Source organism: Merops nubicus, unplaced genomic scaffold (genome assembly GCF_000691845.1).
Source record: "Merops nubicus isolate BGI_N331 unplaced genomic scaffold, ASM69184v1 scaffold17181, whole genome shotgun sequence".
Lineage (NCBI taxonomy): Eukaryota > Metazoa > Chordata > Aves > Coraciiformes > Meropidae > Merops > Merops nubicus.
In genome coordinates, this window is record NW_008587791.1 from 4,396 (window position 1) to 7,070 (window position 2,675).

General features: G+C 33.5%; 1 protein-coding gene across 1 annotated transcript in view; it reads right to left on the bottom strand.

Moving 5' to 3' along the window:
• Nucleotides 1–1,478: 1,478 nt before the first annotated feature.
• The window catches only part of WWC3 (WWC family member 3), a 58,955-nt gene continuing 57,758 nt past the window's right edge, over nucleotides 1,479–2,675 (bottom strand). Inside the window, exon 22 of the mRNA XM_008949066.1 lies at nucleotides 1,479–1,679. Coding sequence (XP_008947314.1) covers nucleotides 1,613–1,679 — 67 coding nt within the window. The 3' untranslated portion in view covers nucleotides 1,479–1,612. The remainder of the gene's footprint in view (nucleotides 1,680–2,675) is intronic.

The window sequence follows — 2,675 nt, forward strand, 5'->3', positions numbered from 1 at the left end:
TAGGTTTACAATCTTTTTTCCCCATTACTTTTGCCTCAGCTTGGACAAGTAGAAGCAATTCAGTTTCACTTTCAGGTGTTCCTGATCTTTGACAAGGTAGCAAAGTATAAGCTCTTGAAACTCATAGAGAACAATTCCTTAAAAAATATTTGAAATATTCCGATTGGCTCTGATAAGTCCATTTAGTTTTTGGCTGCTGTTTCCATTTCCTGACATACAAAAAGCTGGAACCAATCTGACCTGACTTTGAATTAAGAGACAGCACGATCTTACTTCTAGGAGACTCCAGCAATCTGCAAAGTCAGTCTTGTGCTGGGCACCTCTCTTTGTAGGTAATGTATCATTAGAAAAATATGAGAAACTATTATAGTAGCTTAGTAAAGGAGTATTTCTACATACTTGCAGGATGCAAGGACACAAAACTGGCATTCTCGGGAATTTAGGCTGACAGTCTTCCATTAAAATGATTTGCAAGCAAAATGATTTCTCCCAGATTTTAGCTGGTCCAAGGTAGCAATCAAGTGAGCTGTACCTTCCAGAATTACACACCTTCCTTTTGAAGAGTGTCACTGCTCAACAGAACTTGCATGCAGTAACCTCAAAGCACACCCTTTAGGATGAGCTTGTGTTTAAGCACCCTTACTTAACACAGTTAAGTAACTAACTGCTTAACCTAACAACTGCTTTCTGAAATCAGCACAGAAGCACTTTCCTGAATCAAAGCAGAATGTTTAAAACTGTAGGAATGACAAGAACATCCCTTTAACTGTCTTTCCACATAGGTAGCTCACATGGCTCTTTTAACTCCCTTTTCTTAAAACAGCAAACCAAAGACCTGTCACCCTTTTCCTTCCTCCGTTTAAACTGAGAATCTAGTTAAGAATATAAAGATACTTTAGACACAACTGAAATGAAAACAATCTATTAGTGCAGAGTAAGAACATGCAAATGAATTCCACAATGTTTAACATCACTTCTAACCAGTGTTAAACACATTGCAGGTGACAATATTTTGCTATAACACAGACAGTGCTAAAGGATACAATGTACATAATAAGCTACAGATAATAAAGCTGAAAAAAGTGACAATTTTTAGAACATAGTATTTTCATTTCAGGTATCAGAAACAAAACCAGCTCAATGGTTCCATTCTACTGTATGACAAATACTGAAGAACAAAATTCAGTCTTAAAATACATCTTAAAGTAGGTATTTTCCTTCAAGGAAAAAAAGACACTATAAATAAATTACACTACAGTGAATTTGCCTGAACTCACTTTGTTTCTGTCTTCCAGCCTTTAAGTCAAATAAAACAGCATAAAAACTGTACACGCTCTTAACAGGATAGTCGATCTTTTATAAAATAAGTTGTCTTCAGAGATGTCAGTTTCACAACAAGGAAAAACCAAGCCTTGTTGCAGTCGCTATTATAAAATATATATGTATATATATTTATATATATGGTTTTGTTTACTTTTACTTTTTTTACTTTTTTTATTTTTTACAAAACGTGTATATTAGCTTTTGCACTTTTTTTTTAAAGAAACTTGGCTAATCTAATAACTTCATTAAAATAAAAGCGATAAATACTTCATGTTCACAATGCAACATGTCATACATCATCAGCTGGCAGAGGAGGTATGTTAATCCTTGGTCTTGTAAAAAAAGCTATCTTCTCTCTGTGGTCAAAACAAGATAAAAAGGAAGTCAATCAAGTATATCCCTACTTTTTTTTTTTCCCCAAGAACACAGTTTCTTTACTCTGGCTAGTGGTTAGTATCTGTTACTTACATACTGAACTGATAATTTATTTGAATATATGAAACTTAAAAAACCTATTAAATCTATTTTTGAAAATTTACAAGGAAGCTTTATACAGCTCATTGAACATCAGTCATAGTTGAGTGGAAAAAAGTTTCACAGGACAAGCCCTGCATAAGCCCCTTCTGCAATGTACAGTTCACACTTGTATATTATTGCAAAATATCTACCAACAAAAAAAAAAAAAAAGGCATTCAGAGTCATCTTTTTGTTTCTTTATTAAGCAAGCAGGATACCCTGTAAAGTAAGTGTCATAAGAAATGGATGTGTGCATAAAAAGGGCAAAAATTTAAACAAGGAAGACAGCTTTTTCTTCATTTTCTACATCTCTTTTTATTCAGTTATTCAAATACTCTTTTATATCTAAGTAGGCAAAGCATTAAACTCCATATCTCACTACCAGAAATATAAGACGCAAAACCAACTCTAAAATTTCTATTCGTCTTACTTCCTCTTCACCTTTGTGAGAAAGGCCTTTCCAATATAAAACAAGCAAAAAAATTACATTAAAAGGACAAAAAGCTTTTCTATTTCACTTCAGTACTTCCTCAAAGTTGTAAAACTCTAGACACTGGATGAAATAATGTAGGGTATCATTGTAGCTGAGCTGTCCTCCACATCTGTGCTGCACTAACATTTTCTTATGGTTATTCTCTCAATAAAAATTATAACTATTTGAATGTTGAAGACAAAGTCTTCCTATGAAATGCACATGTTTATCAGTGCCACTTGTACACAAAATAAAAAAAGCTAAGAGAGGACACATATCGTGTACATGGATGAAATAGGAAAAGTCCAAAGAAAAGGTTTCTTGAGAGAAAGCTGAAATATTACTGAGTAATTTTTAGGGAAAG